The sequence below is a fragment of the Dermacentor albipictus genome, chromosome 6, assembly GCF_038994185.2.
Source record: "Dermacentor albipictus isolate Rhodes 1998 colony chromosome 6, USDA_Dalb.pri_finalv2, whole genome shotgun sequence".
NCBI lineage: Eukaryota > Metazoa > Arthropoda > Arachnida > Ixodida > Ixodidae > Dermacentor > Dermacentor albipictus.
In genome coordinates this window covers 70,319,516-70,340,761 of record NC_091826.1, presented here as the reverse complement: position 1 = coordinate 70,340,761, position 21,246 = coordinate 70,319,516, and the positions used below count along the sequence as shown (strand labels likewise).

The following is a 21,246-nucleotide window of genomic DNA, read 5'->3' as shown; positions in this document are numbered from 1 at the left end:
GATATATTGGCTGGCACAGACAATCTGTCTCGTGCGACACGTTGCAATCGGAATGAAGGGGGATGCGACTGCCTCGCTAATTGGGAGATCACAACAGGCAGCGCGTGGCAGTGCTTTACCATTAAAGCTACTGCAATGGCTACCCTCCTGTCCACTTTCTTGGCTATGTGCATAGGATTAGCCTTGGACTTGCACTTTATATGGAACATAGGCTTCTTTCAGGACGATTTGATAGAGGAAAGACTTTCAATGTGTAATGACGGTTTTGGTTTTGTGTGCTGTACCGTACAATTTATCAGGCGCTGTATTTGAAGGGGCTCTCCTTAGTCCGAACTCCGTTTTGTTGTAATAAATTTCCAGTTCCCTTGGAGTTCGAATGAAAGATTCTACTGTATTGACCTACGGATCATCACTAAGGAGGCTTCTTGTGAAGTTTTGTGGTGCTCGTTGAATGTGAAACAAAGCTATTTTCTGCCTCTCTACATTGCAGCGTTGCTGTTTTGCTAAACTGTTTAAACTTGGACTAGCTGGCATCCATGGTGTGAAGCCATTGTGTACAGTTCTTGTAGATACACAAACTTGAAAGAAAAAGTAAGCAGCACATCAGACTTTCGTTAACAGTTGATGTGTGTGTGTGTTTTTATTGGCCAGGCGCCCCGTATAAAAGGACACAACATGACAGAAGAGAAACAGTCATTCTCAAAACGTCAACATAAAAAGACATGCTTCCCCTACAATTCATATTTACATCCCATGCGGCAGTCCTCTAAGCAAATCACCAAGTACACAATCAAAACTAGTAGTAGCGGTGACCGTCTGACGGCGGTGCTAGGTGATGAGGTGAACGTCTACTTGTTCCTTGCGTGGAACTTCTTGGCAGTGTCGTTGGCGTGGTCCCTTAGAAGTTGACAAGGCTGAAACTCTGGTCCAAATGTTTGCGTGAACTTGTCCATCCACTGGACGAGCCTGTCTGCGCCGTACGTGTCGATGAAGTGGAATGGGCCACCCAAGAATGGTGGAAAGCCCAGGCCAAACACAGCGCCAATGTCGCCTTCAACCTGTACGGCAGGAAAGAACAGACAGGAGTGACATTAGTTTCAGAAGTGATTGTTGTTCAGTAACACCATGTTTGTTTGATTCACAGGGTTCAAGATCCAAAAGCAACACAGGGGTTAAGTGATGCATCATAGTGAAGTGCTCCAGATTAATTTTGAACACCTGAGGTATTTTAATGTGCACATATATCTAAGCAAATCTGCATTTCGCCCCCACTGAAGCGAGGTCCTACAGCAAAGGCCAGACGTTAGGGCCCCTTATGTCGATACTACATTTTTTGATGCCCCCACTGATCTGCTTTCGCAGGTTAGCATTTGAACCACTAAGTTTGTACTAGATAACCTTGAAGGGAGTCTGTTATATGCTCATCATAATGGAAGACGTTGCGAGCAGACAAATCAACATACAGAAGATAAACAGCAACAGCAGCTAGGCAATGAGATGTGTCTTTCTTCATGTTGTTTTGTCTGCAGTCAACACATCCCATTAAATTATCACTAACCAGACCTATGCAATGTTGTACAGGAATACTACATTGTATGCTCATTAAAGGCATCTGTGCATAAAGTTTGAATTCTGGCATCTGAGCTTTGAAATTTCAGCAGCAGTTGGCATAACTACACCGTAGCTTCAATATTTTACCATGGTTGCCAAACACACAGACTTACTGGATTGGCTAGAACACCTTCCTGCAGGCAGAGGACAGCTTCGTTGATGAACCGACTTGCTAGCCGAAACTGGAGCTCCTCCACTGTGTTGCTGCAGCGGAAAGGCAAAGATTCGTAAATCAGTGCTAGCATTAGCTTGTAAAATGGAAAAATGGAGAGATGCCACAAATCTACAGGGAGTGCAGAGATAATGGGTACAGCAGCATGTTCTTACTCGAGCTTCTTTGGCAGGGAGTACTTCTTGAGCATGCTTTCTGCCTCAGCGTTGATAGGCCGATCCTTGACACCAGGCTTGTAGATGTAGCAGCCCTTGCCCGACTTGCGTCCTGCAGGGCAGCAGCAGCAACCAGTTAAAATACGAAACTGAGGCTACAGTACGGTAAACCCCTTGTGGTCTAGATTTCATACACTTGTGTTTCATGTTATTTGTTATGAAATCATCTGCAGTATAACTGCAATGATACCTTCCAGGCTACATTTCCCTATAAACAAAGAACTATTGTGGGCAATAAATATGAACAAGTTAATGCTAACTAGAATGTGTTCCTTCATTCCTGCTTTTACCAATATGTTTAATAGAAGCATGATTTCGGCTTGTACACTTAGTGTGAGGTTGATACCATCTTTGGTAACCAGATAAATAGCAGTGCGAGATTGTGTCCTTGATTTATTATTTGTTCGTGAGTGTACATCAGCAGGCACACGTTTAGCTGTTTAGTTCTATGCAAGAAGTTTGGCATGCCCAATGCACAGGCGAGCGATTCTCTCAATAGGATGGCTGTGCTTTATCAAGGCCTCGATATTGAACCAAAACTGCAGACAATACAACACAAGGCACAAGACTCATAAGTATGGGTAAAAAAAAAAAAAAGTGGCACACAATGTAAAGCACAATGGCCAATAGTCGCCAGCATAAGCCACGTAAAGCCCAAACCCCATGAAAACGATTTTGTGTGCGATGGCGATGAGCAACGAAACGGGCCACCGCGCAAACTGATTGCTCGTTTATGTCGCTCAGTCCTGGAAGTGCTACAAACGACTAGCCAATGGCGCGAAGCCAGAACTAGATGTACATCAGTCTACTACTACCGATTGTCACATGGAACAAGCAAATGACTAAATTTTGATACGTGCAAGGATAAGAACCTACTGCAAGACCTTCAGAAACATATTATGCTGCTCTTTACAGTAAGACACGTCAACTTAAATTAATGAAGCACACGTCACACCAGTTTCGGCATGTATTTACTGCCCTAATACCGGCAAAACTGAGGAGACGTCGCTAAATGTAATTGTTTGTGTGAAGTACGAATTGTAGGCGATGAGCGAATTCGACAGCCTTCGCTTCGCTTGTCACTATCACACGCAAGATCACTTGCATGGGGTTTATACTTAATGTTAGAGCTGCAGCTCTTCGAAAACCCATTCATGGCATGCAACCAGTGAGTTGAACCACACTTGAACCTTCCGCAGAAATAGGTGCGAGAGTTATCTCTAAAAATAAATTATTTTTAGAAAAGTCTGTGCTGATGTGCCTGTTTTGAACACAGTCCCCAACAAAATGGTTCCTCCTGTGCACCTTTGCCAGCAGTACTCCTCACACCCTCAATCTCCTCCCATCCCTCCGCAGATGGATGAAAAAGCACTGGACACACTCTCGGAGACTAACCCAGGAATCCCGCTGCAACCATGTCCTTGAGGATCTGCGGGTTGCCACCTTGGAATCGGGTGCCAAACTCTTTGCTCAGGTACTCGGCAATGTGCTCGGCCACGTCGATGCCCACTTCGTCGACCAGCGTAGCCGCACCAACTGGGAAGCCAAACTTCTTGGTCACAGAGTCCAGCTCCTTGACCGTGACTCCCTCCTGCATGCGTTTCACACAAACATGCACTTCTGAAGAGCGAGGTGAAGTGCCAGAGACGTCAAACAGAATTGTTTGAATGGATGTGTTTGCAAGGTCTACCACCATCTTACTTCTGTGCTGTCGCCATTGCGGCACTGATGACAGTGAATAGTCGAACCTAGTTATAATAAAGTTGCATTGAACTCCAAAATATATTTGTTAGGTAGTTATATAGTAAACCTCGGTTAAGTCGATCCGCACCGGAAGTCCTGGGCGGCACCCATGCATTTTTAAGGCGCCAAACCTTCATTATTTCAATCCTGAAATTGACCAGTCAGCACACATGCATCTGACCTCTACAGTGACCCCAATAGTGAACCCTTTAGTGGTAGCATATGTCTCGGCAGAGCTTAGGGGTCAGTGAATGTGTTACGGACGTCTTTGGCCTGCCCTATCAAGATCTTCAAGCAATAACCGTAGCCTAGAATGTCCAATTACAGTACGTAGCCGATTCTAATGTGCATCTTTATTCTTTTTTCTGGAATATTGCCATGAAAATTGGCCTGTGCGGTGCAATCAATACAAAACCAAAACCACCTTTACGGCGTTTGTACACTTTACCGCATAACACAGCTGTATTGCGGCAAAGCTGACTAAGTGCAGAGTGTGATGTCTGTGATGGGGCCAGCAAAGGTTCTCCTGTCAGCTTTGACGACATGTAGGCAGCTAGGTTGGTATGTAACTATGTAATCAATGTGACGATGTGTGGCTTGCTGCAAGCCAAAATGCACTTGCACATCTAAATGTGCCATTTCAACTGGTCTTGCCGAGTATTTCACATATCTTGAGCTGCTGAGCAGATAAATATTCACTTCACTGTAACTGATACTACCTGGGACCTCGCCTTTTTTGGTTTCGTTATAGCAGTAGAATATTCACTGAAAAATAAAAATCATGGCCAACCAAATTTTAGACTTACTTCATCATATATCCGTGTTCGTTATACAGAGTTTTAACCGTACATGCAGCAGTCTGTTTTTTTTTGAAACCGGAAAGTGGTGAACGGTTCACAATAGTGTTCCCACCTGCAGAAGCCTGATGGCTTCAGCCAACATTGCCGCCAGGATACGCGTCGTGTAGAAGCCCGGTGCATCCTTGACCGTGATCACCACCTTGCCCTGTTTGAGCCCCACGGCGACGGCAGTGGCTGCAGTGTCCTGCGACGTCTTCTCGTGGGTGATGACCTCCAGGAGCTGCATCTTGTCGACGGGGGAGAAGTAGTGCATGCCCACCACCTGGATGACGTTGAAACCAAACGGTGAATGGCGACGACGCAAGCTGGCATGCTTTTCTGCATGACTCGTTTTCACCAGATCCTGTTCCAATTTGCTAAACACCTGCACACAGCACTAAAAGCTTCTTGCGATAAACATTTCGTATTTACAAAAGTGGAATAAAAGCAGCCAATCGAACGGTGGCTGCGTATAAAAACAAACTGCAATTTACTAAGCTGCAATCTGTTAAAGAGTCCCTGAGATGGTTCAGACAAATTTTGTAGACACGTGGGGTACAGCTACAGTAAATTATTCGCACAATTTGCTTGAAGCGTCTCACATTAAGAGGGCTACGGACTATTACAAGTTACCCTCCTCCGTAGCCATGCATTTTTGCCTCAACTCGTTCGCCGAGTGATCGGGGCTAAGCTTCGCCTGCAATGGCTCTGCGTCATGATGGGAGATCGTGTCGTCTACTTCCGGTTGTCTTGGAGCCAGTGCGCGAAGTCTCTTCAACCTCTCCGCCAGCCACCTGGCAGTCAATCCCAAGCGAAAGCTATTGAAGCAGCATGCGTTGCGAGCATTCAACACCGAGCAGGTCCAATATTCTGGTAACCACAGGCAAGCTGCGTTTCGACAGATGGGTGGAGGCGCAAGCTAAAGCCCCTCCATACTACTATTGCTGTGATGAAGGCGCTTTAGCATAGACGTACGTGAGCAGCCTGCACAGTCCAGCCACCTGATGGCATAAAGCTCAACAGCCAAACAAAGAGCCAATATCGGTCTAACCAAGTGTAAAACACTTTAAGCATTTAGAGAAACAATGTGTTCACGATTATGCTGCTGCCAAAAATTTACAACAGCAACAAAGTAGAACACACTTTGTTACTGCTATATTAGTTCTGTGCTTGGTTGAGCTCTGTGCCACCAAGTGGCTGCACTGTGCAGACCGTTCAGGTTTGAACCTCCGTTCATGCCATGAAACACCCAGTCTGGTTGCACTTGCGTTTACCTGAATACTGGATACGCGAAACGTTATTGTGGTAGTAATCCTCTGGCGTAAAGTGACGGCCGCAAACGTGCAAATCCTGGCTCCGATCAGATAGCGACAGTCCGCTGCGCTGCAGCCACTCCGCTCGTCTGCTGCCTTGCAGAGGGACGCGATGTCGCAGCTTGACATATTGCCAGTCACTATGTTTGCAGCCCACAATGTAACAACGGTGAACCATGGTGCTCACGAAAAGAAAGATCGAGACCCAACACTGACCGCAGAGCTCTCGTCAACACGGAGCACATTGTAACATAAGCAGACGACACTTGCTGTGTGCCGGAACTCTTGAGCGTAGTGATAAGGTATCCTTGTGCATTCTCTTTCTGTTACTTTCTGTTTTATAGAAACAAATTAACTAACATTCCAACTATTAAGAACAACATCTGTTCGCCATAAAGTTAGAAAAATTAATGTGGACGCTCCCTGGGCAGCCAATCAGATAGCTCACCCTGCTGGCGTCATATGGTCACTTCGTGTCGCCTGGTCAGGGGCGGCTGAAAACTCAGCCAAGTGGCGTGCTGCGATCAGTAGCAATGTATATTTTTAAAACCTTATAATGCACGCATTAGGCTTAGATGCGTCAACTAATGATCAGAAGGAACTGCCCTAACGACTTAGTACATTTGTGCAAAATCGTCAAAACCGTTTCAGGGTCCCTTTGAGAGCAACATGTGAGCGTGTAACCCACAGTACCATTGAGCCAGTCCCTTCTGATTGTCATACAATACAGTGAAACCTCGTTAAACCGTAGTCGGCCGGAGCTCGGAAAAAGTACGTACTAAACGGTAGTACTGTTTAAGCGAAATAGCATGGGATCGCCCACTTATCTGTCGAAAACGGAACTCAGAGAGAGTGCGATGAAAGGGGAAAAACATGCAGTATTTATTCACTTCGCGGGACGTAAATGTTATTTTCGTTTGATATCGCGGCGGCCTATCACGACGACAGCGGCCTCAAACTTGCTGAAGCTGCGTGCCAGCTTCTCAGCCAGCCCCCCTCCTCTCGGCAAACACTCGCACGGCAGATTCATCGTTGGCGTTACGTATTCTCCGTGCACGCGCGCAGTAGTGCTGCATAAGTCCCAGGGCGCCTTTTTCATTGCCGGGTGCCGGAGTTCGGAAAACTTTTCGTTTGGAATAGTTACGTTATCGCGCCCGTTCTCCTTGCGACGATCGCATTCATGAGGCTGACGTAAAGCGCAGCTTCTGCCACTGTCGGGCCTGGATAGCCCGTGCTGTCGCTTTCCGTGTCGTCCTCATCACTGTCGCTAGTTGACACTTCGGCAACAACAGCGGCAACGATGGTGAAAAGTCGAACCTCGTAGCCGACATCTCTTCGCGGTCGCAGCAGCGCTGCCGAGCAACTTCGCATTCCAAATGCCACACACTGTAGTCAACAGCAGATCCATATCGCGGGCCAGCGCCGACGATGTCTAATTTTTCTTCTATGCTGAGCACCCGGCGTCTTTTTTATCCTAGTTTCGGCATGACGCGAGTTCTCGCTTGCACGACGCCACAACGCTCTCCGGCACGGCGTCGAAATGATGTTGATGTTGATGCGGCTTCACGTGCAAACGCACAGGGTGCTTGGAGGCCGTTGTGCCGATCTCTGAGGCTTGTTGTTCTGCCGGGCCGCCCGATGGAGACGACGTACCGCCGTGTTTGCGCGAAGAAAAGTGGAAACGCTACGTTTTAACCGATGCGAACGCGATAAGCTGGTACGGTTTATGCGGATACAAAATACATTATGTTCAATGGCCGCTGAGTCGGGGAATTGAGTTTACTACTTTTAAACCGAAACTACTGTTTAAGCGGGTACGGTTTAACGAGGTTTTACTGTACAGCCATAGGTGAAGTCGCCCGTGTGAGCTGCAGCTGCAAAAACAAAGATGCTAATTTTCAAATTGCACTCAACTTTGATAAGCTCACGACTTGTGACTTTCACATCTGCTTATTACATCACAGGTCAACAACACATCAGTATAGGTTAGTGGTGATGCAGCTCTGCCATCTGAAACATGCAATTGACAATCAAGATGGAGGCTATGACATGTTTCCAGTGCAGTTTCTTTTTTTCTCAACAAAACAATGATGGCAGGCACACATGTATGCTGTGGCATTATGTTATGCAATTTAAGTGAGCAGAAAGTGCATTTGAGCACTTCTTGGACTCTGTTAGCATTACATGGGTAGATAATATGGGGACTAAGGTTCAGTCAGCCTTTTTTTAAAAGCAGGATTGCAGTTTAGTGATGTTTCATTGTTGCGAGATATGAAATTCACTCAGTCCTACAGGCATTCGCCATGGATGCGAGAATATTTTGTTGCCATGAAAATTTCATTGTCTCGCGCTTTCGTTATCATGCTGCTAGCCTACATACTCATAACCAAAGTGACAAACAGCACACCGCAATATGCACTGTAATGTCTCGCTTGAGTGACTTAGCTATAGTGCCTTAATGCTTTATTTATAACAATCTAGTACGAATACAGCCAGAGTCACATTCGCTCGCACTGTAGCGTAATGTAAGCACCATCAGTGCAGTTCATGTAAGAACTCACCTTTTCAGGTCTTTTGCTAGCCTGGGCAATCTTGGAAATGGGCAGTGCAGAGGTGTTGGATGCGAAGACGCAGTGCGCCGGAATGACCTGCTCCACTTCCTTCAGCACAGAGTGCTTGACGGCAAGGTCTTCGAACACAGCTTCAATGACAATATCGGTTGACTTGAAGTGTTCATAGTTGAGCGTGGGCTCAAGCGCTGACATGTAGAGATCCCGCTCATAGCTGAAAGGCACAGAAAAAGGACAACTTGAGATTTACAGGATAAGAACACACATAAAGAACTGACATAGGAATGGATATTCCAAGTTAAGAACTTACCGTGTTTATCAGATTCTATAGCACCCCCGAATTTAACGTACACCAAATTTTGTTAAGGTAAGAAAATAAAAGTGCACCTGAATGTAGTACCGGTGCCATACGGCCACTTTCAATCCCAATCGAGCCCAATCCGGATCGTCGAAATTCTTGACTGCGACTGGCTCCTGTAGCTTGAGCAAAGGAGCCAATCGCGATCGAAAAAGCACCGCGTCGCACCTGTATAACATGCTGCTGGTTCTCATAATGGAAAAACATAACATGCCCCCACATTCGCAATCAGAAAAAATTATGCCTGGGAAATTTACTTTCACAGATGGGAATTTTTTTAATGAGCTTTCATAACGAAGCAGCATGTCGTCATTGCCATTAGCAAGTCATTGGCCACCAATATCAAGCACACAGGGGTGGTATTCTCAAGCAATCACTTTAGATATTGCTATCACTTTCGCGACACTCTGCATTGGACTTGTCAAACTATGTGGCCGACAGCGTACCCATGACAGCGCCAGAAATGCTGGTCACCGGTTATGACGGCGCATACGGTGCTGAGTTGCATGAAATCTCACCAAAGCGATAGTAACTCTGAATGTTATTGGCCATTTTCATGATGGCGACGATGTTGCGTCTGACAGCTCTGGCAGTAGACTGTTGCCAATGCTATAAACACAGTTTTGGTTTCGTATCTGATTGTAATGCACAGGCAATTTTCCCCGCTATTTTCTCTGAAAAAAGTTGCACGTTGGATTCAGATAAATGTGGTACTTTAAAGGAAAGAAGTACTCTTGATTCATTCAAGCATACCACACTCCCTCCCTTTAGCAGGGAGAGCTGGACCACTCCACCACAACTATGCTCAACATTATGGCCAGTGCTAGTGACCTACATAGAGTACATTAACAGGTCTAGTCAAATGGACTTAGCACCACAACTGAGGACTTAACTTACGAACTCATCACATTCCAACGAAGGCTAGAGCTCGTGTCAGCTAATCAGTAACAAGAGTTGGTTGTGTGTCTACAGAAGGTGGGGGGGAGGCAAGCTCGCCCATTGTGTGCTGCTAATCCTTCTATAAAGCTTCTGTCTAAATGGCACTACGCAGACATCAATCGGCGGCAGACGACAGTGGAATGCTTTTTCTGGTGTTTTGTTTTGGTTGGTTGGCGCAACCACTTTTGCTGCACTACACAGAGTTGCCGAGACAGTGTACAGCTTGACTTTGACAGCAACAACCTGTAGTAGGAGGCGTTCAACAAAAAGGCTTCTCCCTTCCTCCAGCTGATTCAGACTGAAACCGGCCGCATGCCAAAGGCTTACGGGGAGAAGCGCTTCTTCTTGACGCCTTCGTCCAGACCCTTGCGGACTTGCTGCTCGCCACGTGTCAGTCCTTTCTGCGCGGTGTCCTTGAGCACCACACTCCAGCCTTTATCCACGGAGACTTGTGCAATTCCAGCACCCATGAGGCCAGCTCCGAGGATGCCCACCCTCCTGCAAAAAGGGAATGTAGTTAGTTGTGCATCTTCGCTGCATAGACCTTTGAATTTTATCTTGTGAAGTAGCAACCATTAGTGAATGACCACTTTGCCAAACCATGTTCGAAACTGCACAAAATACTTGCGATTTTGGCTTGTACACTTTCCTGTCACAATAAAAAAAAAAGAAACAAAATATTTGAAACCGTATTCACTTGGTCTTGAGTGCACAATGTCACTGACTGATTCTTGTAAGTCAGCTTTGCGTGTGCACCATTCGTTAGAACAGTTACCGGATCAATTATTCTGAACCCTTTCGGCCATGATGGTATCAACTGATGACATTACAGAAAACATCCTACACAATTCACGAAGCGAAGCGAATAGAAAAGGTTAAGCTGGGCATTGTGTGAACATGCCTGACTGCAGTCAGAAGGACTCGCATTTTGATGAACAGTTCGAAGCAAGGTTAACATAACGAACATTGATGGGACAGCAACAGAGAACACTCACTTGACTTCATTCTGTGGCTTTCCAAAGCGGTTCTTCTTGCAGGTAACTTGGCCAAAGTACAACCCCATGAGCCCCTTGGACTGTGGTGTGACACACAGTTCACCAAAGCCCGAGTGTTCGGCTTCGTAGCCAAACTTGGGGCCCTTCACGACACCAGTTTTAACAACCTGTGCAAAAACACAAGCAAAGGCCATTGTCGTTAGGTCCCTCATGTGGAAGTGCATGGCATGCGGAGTTACCAAATGGTGTAACAAGTGTTGACCACTCGATTGAACACTGTACAGCCTGCCAGCATGCAGCAGCTGTCGACACCAGTGGTGTTTAAGAAAGGACCGCTAGGTCTGCGGTTGACAACTGCTACAAGACAGCCTGTAGAACTTGCAGAACCCCGAGAACCAGTAGCAAATGGTCTGCAACTTTGTAACAATGCTAGCCATACCTTTGCACATTGGTGTACCTGCCAACTCTCCCGAATTTGCCGTAAAGCTTAAGAATTGTTCCACAATTTTACTAATGTGGCACCAAGTTTTACAAAAAATAGATTCTGTGCACAAAAATGTTTAAAAGGAAAATGCACAAAAAAAATTGCGATAGCACCTGCACAAGCCTTTATAGCAATGCAAGATGCTAAACGGAGAGCTACTAGTTTAAAGCAAGTTTATTCAGACAACTTCCTGAGGCACGCTAAATTGGCAAAAGTAATGTTTTTTAAAAAGTCACTGTGTTCTAAAAACACTGTATTGCTTCTAAGACTGCCTAGCTTGTTGCTCCTTATGTGTTGTGCCTAAGTGTAAATAATTGTAAATAAAGTGTGTGCTGCTCCTTTACTCCCCCCCCCCCCCCCTCCCTCACTCTCTCATTTTGTCATGTCTGACAATTTTTATGAATTTCAAAGTTTACAGGTTGCAGGTATGCATCATGCCCAACTCTGGTAGCTGCACCACGCTATACCCTTCAGTTTTTCTTTATGGAGACGCTATGTGGACATACAGTTACGATCAGTAGCTTATTTGTTTAGGAGTCTATACAGTAAAACCTCGTTAACTCAGAAAATCGGATAATACTGACTTGTCCTTTGGGCCTGGCAGGCATATGCATTATTTAATGCAATGGAACTCTTGTTAATTCGGCCATATTTGGCCACACATCGGTTAATTCGAACAACTAGTGACCGCGGTTTTGTCCACAGTTGCAGCAAATGGGAGTTTCATTTTTACTTTGAGCAAAGCTGTCGAGAATGGAGAGCACTGTCTACATCATGATGGGTGGGAACCTGACAACACGCGAAAAAATCGGGATGTGCGCACAGTAGTGAAAAGCGTGTCTCAGATGGAGACATGTGCCGTGGCTGCACTGTGAAGGAAGCCGCGAGGCCTTCGCAGCTGCGAGCACTAATCAGTCACAACATGACGAGAATTGCAGCTTCCTTGCTGCTTTTCTGCAAAATATGAACGGGAGTAACTGATTCATTCAATAAACTAAAGCGTGTCGACGTAGTAAGCATTGTTTAATTGATACCCCCGATAATTCGACATTCAGTAAATTCGGACATTTTTTCGGTCCATGTGAGAACAGTGGGAACAATCTGGACAGTACCTCAAGAATCTTCAGTGGTGCTGGGTACAGTCCTTGCGTCATCTTCATCACCTGGCCCTTTGCCTTGTCAAATACCATGTTCCGTACCAGTTCATACTGGAGTGCTTTGTTCATTAAACCTATTGTAGCAAGATTCACAAACAAGGAAATTGGTCAGACACAATAGTGTAAACAAAGAAAGACAGGGCAACAGAATTCTTCAACTTACGCTCCGTCAGCGGACGTGTTCGGTTTGGCTTCAGTGATCCATCGGCGAGGCCCTTGGCAGCCTGAATCGCAACTTCTTCGAGGTACTCGATCATCCGTTCATCTATGGGTTTTATTCCAGGACCTGGAATCAAGAATGCAGTCAATTTTTAATGACAGAGCTGCCGCGAAGAAACAGTAATGAATTATTGTGAACTAATTAACAATCTGTCTCATTTAAAAATAGTATTCAGCCAAACTATCTGACTCAAGAACAGTATCATCAGTTCACAAAGACATAATTATGTTAATCATCCAACTGTGCTTGTCACCGCATGCTACCACTTGAAAAGATTTATTCTAAGAACAACTCCATTTCCTTTTCCTAACATCTGGAAGCAGCTGCAAATTGTAATTTTTATTAGCCTGAGCATGCCTCAACAAATCCAATGACAGTGTTAGGTGACAACTGGAAGTACATGTGTGAAGTTGATAGTACGCACCTATGCTGTTCTAGTGATTAAGCCATTCGTAACTAAGCGCTAGTCTAACAGATCACTTATCGCACAGCTTGCTACAATGCCATACCCAAAGGCTCCACTGTTTGATCAACAAGCCCAATCTTTTTGGCACGATCTGCACGGAGATTTCGGCCAGTAAGCATCATGTCCAACGCTGTTGGAAGCTGGACCTGAAATATATGGTGGTGTACAAAACACAATCACAAAACTATTGCAACGCAAAGACACCAAGAAACTGCAATGGCATGGCAACAACTTCACACTCACAAGTTTTGGAAGACGCTGAGTGCCGCCAGCTCCGGGCAGAATTCCAAGCATTACCTCTGGAAGACCGAGGACCGTTTTCCGGTCCTTGACTGCTATCCGGTACTGGCAGGCCATCGCAACCTAGAAAGTTTCGTTTCAGATGAGATGTTTTTCAAATAAAGCTACAAATAATAATGCATCTACGCTGCATTGGTGCCAAATGCTGCGAACTCACACAATCATTACACTAAAAGCCGTGAAGTTTTCACATAAAGAAGGCACTGGCAGGGAAGTACACAGTAAAATGTTAATGAATATTAAAAGGCTTTTCGCACTGTCATTCACTCCAACAAATGTTGATGCCAAACTTGCAGAAGTACAGATTACTGTTTACATGCTTTTTTCTGTCAGAATTAGCTAATGGGAGACACATCCCCAACTGGCCACAGATTGCAACACATCACACAAACGACTTGTGAATAGTTAGCCGATACTTGCGTTAAACTCATGTATTATGCACAACACAATGTCACTTCTAATTAGCATATGTTCATTGTCTGGTTACAGAAAAGCAGAGTGAAGGACTGGTGGGGAGCTGTAGCTGGCCACTAGTGAGCTTAGAGCGAAAACATTCTTTTCCCTCATTTTCAGCCTATGGCAGTTTCAGTCACAGACTTGCACCACCACAATTTAAGGCTACTGTGAAGAGATGCGACGCACAACATCCTCATAAAAATAAGCTGTGTGATCTCATAGGAGTGTTTCCTAGTTTTCTGCAAACAGGTGTGATGACCATGTGCAAGATCTGACTTATTCACCTCCAGGCCACCTCCAAGGCACGAACCCATGATGGCTGCAACAATAGGCTTGCGGCTGTCTTCCAGTTTCTGGACCAATTCCTGGGCCTCACGGGAAAGACGAGCGCCTTCTGCTGCCGACTTGCATTTGTCCAGCATCCTGTTGGTTGGGGTATCATAAATTATTCACTTTTTTTTAAAATTGGTGGTCACTTTGTGACTCAGTCACGAGAAAAAAAATTTGACTGTGGCTACAAAAGCACTAGCATAGCAACTCATATTACAGAGAATATTTTGTTTTCCTGCATCTAGCCAGGCCTAAATAGCCTCAACGTTCTTATAATGACATAGATATAATGAAAACTAGGAATACAAGTCTAATCTCGTTAATTCGAACTTTCGGTTTATTCAAACTGACGGTGTCCCTCAAAGATATGTGTATTCCAACGGGCGAACACGCCGGGTAATTCGTACGCGCCAGCAATTGCGGCAGTTAATTCGAACATACTGCGCTCTCCGACAATGCTTTTAGCAGCGCGCCAAATCATGCGGCGGCGCCCCCGATTAGCATTGCTCTGACCCCCCCCCCCCAACAGAGGAGAAGCTTAGGAGAGACTTCTCAAAGCTGCGCGCGAAGAAAAAAAAAAAGCCGTGGCGGATATTTTGCGCAGGCGCGCATCACAGATTACCTCTGTTCGTGACGAGTTCATGACTCCTGTTAATAGAGAGTTTTAGTATAGCGTAAAACCCTTGCGTTGGCGTGCCACGCAACGCTAACGCAAAGAAAGACTGCACTGCGCGGCACAAGGTAGTGTTTTAGAATAGCGGAACGGAGAAAAGCGTTAACGTTAACGCAAACAAATACAACGCCATCTAGATGTAAAGACACAAAGTACTGGAACGCCAAATCCACACGAAATATCGAGCTTCTCCAATGCCGAATCCGCAAGTGTGTCCCTAAGTCAAGCTTATCGAAAGCCACAATCGCTGCGTTAATTACGCATGTAGGTGTTTGGTTTGAGCGTTGTTTTGTCGAGGGTCGCGAAACATACCGATTAATCTTGGCATGCTGCGATCGAGTGTTCTGTGGGACCCATATTACGTGTCCTTTTTAAGTTGGGATGACATAGACACCCTCATGCTTCGGGAATGAGAGCGACCGCGCAGGTTCTACGTGTCCTCAAGATCCACTAAACGTCGAAGCTATACCGGAGGGGACGTTTCGCCGGCAATTTCTCTTCCAGAAAGCGGATTTCCCACTTCTTTCCAATTTTTTGCAACGGACGCCCACCTTGACGTCCATCCGAATGGGTTCAAGGCGAAAACCTCCTTCACGAGGTTCATATCGTCGTCGTTGGTAAAACGCACACGCATTGTGACCACAGCACCGACCACACTACTGTGTTTTGCAGCGGAAAACATGACATGCATCGGTTCCACATGCGGCTTTACACCAAGCAAACGAGCAAAATACACTTGGCACCATCTCGAGGCGGATACAGCAAACACTTTTAGCAAACCCATAGAGTTGTTCTACTAACTCTATGAGCAAACCCTCTCGTTAAGCCTACTGCGCCGCTAATCGAGACCGTATATCGTAAACAACGCCCATTTGTCACCTGTGCACCGCTGCCGAAGCATCATCACACAAATCTAAGGCGAACACGAGCATTAGTGGGGAAGGATAGAGCCTAGCAGTGCAGGCAGACGGCTCGATAGATCCGAAGCGGGCTGCTCTCACTTCGACCAGCGCCGCCATCTTGCCGTACGTAAGGCTCCCCTTGCGTGCGTTAGCGTTCAACGCTAAATCCTGAAAATAGCGTACGTACGTAAGAGCTCCAGCAGCGTTTACGTATAGCGCATGCGCAGTGTGGTGCACGCAACGCTAACGCTAACGCTAACTCTTTGCGTTTGCTGCTTTACGCTATACTAAAACTCTCTAATGTCGAAGCAACACCACGTACCCCGAAGTGTCAATGTATAAGAACTTCAGAAATTTCGGACACAAAAAACCTTCACTGTCCGGCTTTCTAGACTTTTTCCCGTGACTGCAGGTCCGAAACAGCATTAATCGAAGCCACCACCACCGCCATTTTGCTTATCGCGCCGCCTCGATCTCGCACGCAGATCGGTTGGCAGCCGTATCCACAGCACGCGAACGCTAGGCCTAGCTACTTCGACGTTTGCCATCAACCTCTTGATGTTTAGTGCCGTGTTTTTCATTGAAAAAATTCGCCGCGGTTAGCAATGGCGCCGACTCGGCCTTCGTAATCCTCGCCAATGTCTTCGGAGCGCGGAAAGCACGGCGCGTTGCATAATGCTGGTTCCCGAAAGTCAACTTCGCCCCAGTACAGGCGTGTTGCGCGGCGAAGCATACGCGAAGTATTGCGGTGAAGCATACCAAAAGTTCGAAGGGGCAATTGTCACGGGACCTGTTTCCTTTTATTATACACGCGTGCACCCGCTGCCTCCTGTCACAGTAAGAGCACCAATACGCCTAATAACTGCCTATAATTTCTAAATACGTGTGAATAAATCTTGTGGAACTTCCCACTCATGTGTTAGCTCAGTGCACATGGGCTACTGCAGGTAAGTCCTCCATTCAATTATTTTCCTTTAATTCGAACTTATTTCAATTCGAACAAATTTTCGGGCCCCTACGAGTTCGAATTATATAGATTCGACTTATTTAACAACATGACATTTCCGTTCAAAGCTACACAGAAATGTGCACATCGGTTACCTCGTGTGAATCAAGCAAATCTTGCTTAGCAACAGCAATGGCAACCTTCTTTCTCTTTTCTTTTGCAAACTAAAATCTAGCTGGCCATTTGCATACGAACACATTTGCCCACATAAAGTGCCAGACACTGCTGTGCACAGTATTATTTTTAAAGGTTTCACATCTTACACTGCCTGACAAAACACTAAACACAGCCTAATCATTTCCAGCCATTTCCTGGCTTTGTCTGGAAGCATTACAACAGGAGAGTTATAAACTTCAAGAAAATGCATCCTCATTCACACTGCACACTAGCTCAATTGACAATCCTGCTAAACAATTCTTAAAAAAAAAGAGAATTTGCATACAGACTCACCCTGGCCTGGTATTATTTTGCAAATGTGATCAATACATGCAGATATATATAGAGTGGTGTTGTGTACCACATCTTTCAGACCATAGCCTACGCCTTGAGTATAGCCAGAAACAAATGCGGGCTTAAAATACGTTTTTATTAGACAGTCCGCAGGAACAAACTTCGAGCACAAGCAAGTGTGTCAGCTCGTCTATAACCAGTACGCAGTAAGCAAGCAGAAATTTTATTGCATGTCAGTAAAAGCTTGCGTCCTTTATTAGATGTCATATGACAGTCAGTTTTAAGACCCATCAGAATCACTCTTGTCTGGGCTGTCTGAACAAAACAAGTCAAGCATGCCGTTCCAAAGCATGCTCCGGTTAAAAAAAAAATAAAATCATGTAGAAGTCTTCACCTCCCCAAATTTCAACATTTAAACTTATATAGTCCGCAGTTGGGAAACCACAATAACTGCTGCTACTGATGGCGTGTGTGTGAGCCCACATTAACTCATCTTAAATAAGACCATTTCCTCAAAGGCCAGAATGTGGTCACCCACCAGTCAAGAAAGTGATTCACACAATGTAAGACAATCACTGTTGTGATGGCCAAACACAGATGTGTGGCTATCCTTTCGCAAAAATCTACACTCCCGTGCAAATCAGTAATTCCAGGCTTTTGCACACAAATTGAGTTATGACATGAACAGTGAGAAGCAACTCAGCGACACTAACAAAAAAGTTCATAAAAGCTCATTTCGCCCTGCAAGTGACACGTTGACAGAATTTTCCGGTTTCCACAGCTGGTGCACATAACACACTGGAATGAAGTGATCAGTAACACTTTAAAAAAAGAAAAAGAACAGTCCAGCATAAAACTGTGCTCATAACCCATCATTTCTCTTTATGTTTACTTGCTTTCTCATTACAGATGGTTCTGCACTATCGATCTCTGCAAAATGTTTGCCATCTGCTGCGAGAAAGTTTCGGCACTGCAGAGATACTCTAGCATGAACTTATATCGGAAGGTTCACATGCAAGCAGCTTTGCTGGGGGCGACATTTTGTTACATTGTGTTTAACGAAAACGTGTGGAAGTCTTATTCCAATAACCAACTCTATTTTGCTTATCCGCCAGTGCAAAATCGGTCTGGTTCATAATAATCGTAGAAGGATTCTTCCATCTTTTTTTTTTTATTTTTCACATATGTTGTACAACTCCAGAACACTTCTAGTGGGTTATGGCTGACCCCAGTGTCGCCATCAAACACCACTCCGTCCTTGTATCAGGGCTGAACAATATCAAAAATGCATGTATTTTAAGATACAAAATGTATCAGTAAACTGTATCTGACATACACCTAAGGTGTACTCTGTAGGTAACACATAATTCTACTGGATAAGAAACTGCAAAGGAAGCCAAGATTATCTAAAGCCATAAAAAACAGGGGAATCCAGGCTTTCTTCTGTAGTTTCTCAAGAATTAATTTCATTTCTGTTTACATTCACACCAATAAACTTGCTGAACAGAAAGAAAAGCAAAATTACCTGCTCCCCCTCATGATCATAATCAGCCTATTTTATGTCCACTGCAGGACGAAGGCTTCTCCCTGCGATCTCGAATTACCCCTGTCCTGCACCAACCGATTCCAACTAGCACCCACAAATTTCTTAATTTCGTCGCACCACATATCTTCTGCCGTCCTCTACTGCGCTTCCCTTCTCTTGATACCCATTCTGTCACCCTAATGGTCCAACAGTTATCTAATCTGATTATCTAACCTGCTCCCCCTGTAAAGGAGAAGAAAGGGGGTTAACCAAGGGGCCCGATTTTTATTAGTCATATCATAAGAAGCCAACAAATGAATGTGAAGGTTGTGGGATCATTCCCGATTTGTGGCAAGTTGTTTTCTCATCCACTTACATTTCCATTAATTTATTGTTTCTTCATTTCATTAATTAAGCACAAGTAATTTCCCCTATGTTGTCCTTGGTGTCAGTGTGTTTGCTTCTCATGATATCCCCCTAAAAGGTTATATAATTTGTAATAAGGGTCACTTAAGACACTCATTACAGATAATACCCAGAACATTAATTCTTTACAGCCTGCAATTTTAGGCCACCATAGAGGAAACACTTGTCTGCTAAAAAGCTGTTGCTATGTTCCCAACATTGCTGAATAGATCACCTTTATTCTGGTGAAGCAGAGGGGTTGATTTTCAAGAGCAAAACCATTCACATCCATTTTGCTGGGTTTTGTGTCAGTGATTTAATGCACCACAATGCTGTGTTGCCTGGCAAGTACAAGGGATGGTGCCGCACATATTGTACACAGGGTTTTTGCTCTCATGGTCAGCATGCATGTAATTTTTGAATTTTTAGAGTAGGAGAATGGTCTGTGGCAGGTGCTTAACAACAGAATGCAGGTCTCGACTTAGCACGAAGGATGACCTGCTAGCATGGAGAGTTTTTCACAAGAAAGTACATGACCAGCTGCCACCTTATGCAAGTGAAATATGCTGCAGATCACATATCTCATTGGGCAAATATTCTAGAATGCACGCAAGCCGGCTTCTCTACATGAATGCATCTAACAATAAATTGTTAAGCTTCAGTGCATAACACAACTTTGATACCTGGCTGAATTTGCTTGCCAAGATTTTGTCTTTTTTTGTGATGAGTAACCTTCAATAAATGTGTGGGCCAGTTCGGGCATCTACAAAAGTTACACATTTATCAGCTTGTACGTTGTATCTGAAACACATCTTTCATGGGTATATTGACCATATATTTTGATAAAATTTAAAAACACCTTGACCATGGCCCTGTTTGGATATGTCCCAATATAATCTGAACTACGTTAAAAAATATATCATTCAGCTTGTACAAACCTAACAGCTGTCCTGTTACCTGAATATCCCACCTATTTTTTATCATCACTACAGCCGTGAAAAATATTTAAGTCTATATCATTAACGAAGGTGTCGCCTTACAAGATATCTGCGCCAGCGATGAAGCAGCCGGGCTTCGAGGAGATCAGCACGGCGCTGGACACTGAACCGTTGTTCGTGAAGTCTTCCAAGATGACTTTCACATCCTCCATGACTTCAGCATTCAGTGAATTGACCTACGCCAGTAGGAATCCCATTAACGACACGCCGCATATAGATATACAACCAGGTTACCCTTGAATTGGGCGAGTCAAATCGTATGACGGCGACGCCATCTTTCACGTCGTACTTAAGGTGCTTCAATTCTGGAAGTTGAAAAAAGAGAAATACGGAAGCATTTCAAAGAAAGGAGGGGCCACGGTGCATCGCTCAAGCGCATTCGCGCAGACAGGTAGGCGATGAGGATCAACTTACGACGCATGCTTGAGAGCGAGAAGGTCCTCACTGAGTTTCCTCCTGCAATAGAAAACACGTCGTTTCAGCGAGACATGTGCGCGAAGTTTTCGCGTATGCACGAGAACTTTGGTGGGCACGTCCCAAAGCAACGAAATAGATAGTACAAGGAACAATTTGCAACAACACAACGTCCCAGACAAGTCACGATCCATTATTACCGCATGCGCCGGTTAGCTTGTTTTCACGCAACTACTGATCTTTCACTCTACCAACGATTTCAGCGATGACACGGGGATGCGACGTAAAGGAAATGCGACAATCCCGCGAGCGTTCACACGGGCAAGCCCACCAAGATAGGGGTTACTTGGAGTGACCCCGATAGTAAAAAAAACACGGAGCATTGCCTTTCGCTCTTGAATGTTACGAACTAGCGAACCAACGTGCTGCCAGACTTCAGGCACTTACGGATCGAGGAAATCAGATGAGGATAATTTCGTAAAAGTCCCAGCGCCCTACAAGCCATGCTTATTTGCCGTGCTTCGCCTCCTCGATGACTGCCAAGAGATTGCTAGCCGGCTGGATGGCGCTAAAACCCGATGCGTGCCTTATTTACATGACTTGTCGTCTTCATTTAAAAATTTATCTATGCCAACTTTTTGCAATAAAGTTTATGAATATATTGCATTAACTTTATGCTTGTTGACTACACACTCTGGTTGTCTG

General features: G+C 45.0%; 2 protein-coding genes across 4 annotated transcripts in view; one reads left to right on the top strand and one right to left on the bottom strand.

Annotated features, from left to right (window-relative positions):
• LOC135910486 (probable ATP-dependent RNA helicase DHX34) overlaps positions 1 to 10,185 on the top strand; it is a 40,698-nt gene extending 30,513 nt beyond the window's left edge. Inside the window, exon 18 of one of the 2 annotated variants that reach the window (XM_065442528.2) lies at positions 10,049 to 10,185. In XM_065442528.2, coding sequence (XP_065298600.2) covers positions 10,049 to 10,062 — 14 coding nt within the window. In that variant the 3' untranslated portion in view covers positions 10,063 to 10,185. Of the gene's footprint in view, positions 1 to 3,354; positions 3,492 to 10,048 lie in introns of those variants that run through there. The other variant, XM_065442529.2, reaches the window with a different exon arrangement.
• Positions 580 to 21,138, bottom strand: Mtpalpha (monolysocardiolipin acyltransferase Mtpalpha). Of its 2 annotated transcripts, XM_065442531.2 has the most exons (18): positions 20,989 to 21,138; positions 20,542 to 20,583; positions 20,362 to 20,432; positions 20,170 to 20,303; positions 14,123 to 14,261; positions 13,326 to 13,445; positions 13,126 to 13,228; positions 12,560 to 12,682; positions 12,352 to 12,470; positions 10,756 to 10,922; positions 10,389 to 10,409; positions 10,088 to 10,258; positions 8,455 to 8,677; positions 4,654 to 4,863; positions 3,394 to 3,589; positions 1,939 to 2,050; positions 1,725 to 1,815; positions 580 to 1,058 (listed from the first exon to the last, which is right to left on the bottom strand). In XM_065442531.2, the coding sequence occupies exons 1-18, from the start codon at positions 21,044 to 21,046 to the stop codon at positions 849 to 851; spliced, it is 2,310 nt and encodes a 769-aa protein (XP_065298603.1). In that variant the 5' UTR covers positions 21,047 to 21,138; the 3' UTR covers positions 580 to 848. The 2 variants fall into 2 exon arrangements, with proteins under 2 accessions (XP_065298603.1, XP_065298604.1); XM_065442532.2 differs by lacking the exon at positions 10,389 to 10,409.
• Positions 21,139 to 21,246: the final 108 nt, after the last annotated feature.